General features: G+C 42.3%; 1 protein-coding gene across 1 annotated transcript in view; it reads right to left on the bottom strand.

Annotated features, from left to right (window-relative positions):
• The window catches only part of LOC115295338 (A-kinase anchor protein 7-like), a 140,386-nt gene extending 139,059 nt beyond the window's left edge, over nucleotides 1–1,327 (bottom strand). The window contains exons 1-2 of the mRNA XM_029943226.1: nucleotides 1,270–1,327; nucleotides 7–198 (exon numbers count right to left, since the gene is read on the bottom strand). Coding sequence (XP_029799086.1) covers nucleotides 7–198; nucleotides 1,270–1,327 — 250 coding nt within the window. The remainder of the gene's footprint in view (nucleotides 1–6; nucleotides 199–1,269) is intronic.
• Nucleotides 1,328–1,561: the final 234 nt, after the last annotated feature.

Raw genomic sequence — 1,561 nt, 5'->3', positions numbered from 1 at the left:
TGGTACCCGGATTGGGGCGAGCGACGCCAGCGCCGCGCCGGGAGGGCGGAGGGGCCGCCGCGATCGGCGCCCGCGGAGATTTGGGGGCGCCTGTGTGCCCCACGGCGCTGGGTCCCCGTCTGCGCTCCCGAGCCGGCGGCCTCGCGGCCTTTGGCAGCCCTCGGTTATTTCCGGCGGCCTGGCCTTTCCCGCCCCAGGCTTTGGGAGTAGGGTGAGACTGGGACCCGCCTCCGAGCGTTGCGTGGCCCGCGGTTCCCAGTGATCCATGTATTTAGTTTTGCGAAGAGTTTTAAAAACAGTTCTGATTACAAAATATTTGGAAAGAGCAAGATGTACAAGAATGAGACCATGTCCATCTGTATAATTAGTTGTCTTATTGAGTTTGCTTAAAAAAAAAGGTCAAATTGTGGCAAAGTCTCTTATTGTTAACAATGGCTTTATGCCTAGAAATAGAAACCGGCTGATTTTTGTAGATTAAGGCACTGGTAAAATGGGAGGAAAAAGCAGTTTACTTATTTGGGGGGAAAGGGGGTACTTTTGACCTTGGAACAGAATTCTACTGGACTTTTAAGTGCAAAAAAACCATGCAGTAAAGAAAAATTAGATGCACTCCTTAAATTACTGTAGCCTATTTAGCGGATATCACTTGATTTATCTTGAATGCATCCTAGAATGTGAATGGAGGCAAAAAAGACTTTGGTACAATCACAATAGTTGACAAAAAGACCATACACAGAAGTAATAAAGCTTGTTAGTTACTCTGATTCTAAAATGATTCTAGCAAGTTGAGTATTTGATTTGCACATTCAGAACAATTATGGGCAGATTAACGAGGTCCAGCGGGTTCCTCTAACTCTCCTGAGGTTGTGCAAGTGAGTAAGACACTTTCTCTTAAGGAGCTGATCACCTAAGAACAGAGAAAGTAACAGAGAAAGAAACATGAGTATCTGCAATAAGTAATAAAACTAAAAGCTGCAAAACAAACAAAAAACAATCCACGCTTATTTTGAAGGGGATAAGAATATGTCGCCTCAAAATATGTCACTCTAACATTAAGATTTGGAACAGAGTAATTGAGAAACTGCAATGAAAGAACTGTCCTCCCCCTTTCTATGAAAAGCAACACATAAATTTCATTTTGTGAAGATGACATAACATACATTTCCATTTGTAAAGATTTCCCCCTTTGGGGGAAGAGGGGAAAGTCATACGGAAGAGAAGAGTAATTCTGACGTGCATAAGGAACTTTACTTGACAACGCTTACTTACCAAACATTTCCTGGTCACCACCTGAAGGCAGAGACAAAGTCTGTATTTCCAAGTGCATAGAGGTTACTCAATGTATAGTTGTTGAATGAAACTTTCATAAGCATCAGATCTGTTTAAGTAGTTAGATTTGTCAAAAAAAAAAGCAACACACCCAAATAAATGTCATAAAAAGGAAACGGTATCATAAGGAATAATATCCTAAAGCTTCACCAACCTGAGGCTAAAAAATAGCTGTCATTAACTTTAACATCTGACTGTTAATTTCTGCTCCTGCCAGAACTCCAGCCCCTGA

The sequence above is a fragment of the Suricata suricatta genome, chromosome 7, assembly GCF_006229205.1.
Source record: "Suricata suricatta isolate VVHF042 chromosome 7, meerkat_22Aug2017_6uvM2_HiC, whole genome shotgun sequence".
Lineage (NCBI taxonomy): Eukaryota > Metazoa > Chordata > Mammalia > Carnivora > Herpestidae > Suricata > Suricata suricatta.
This window is presented reverse-complemented; position numbering and strand designations above follow the sequence as displayed.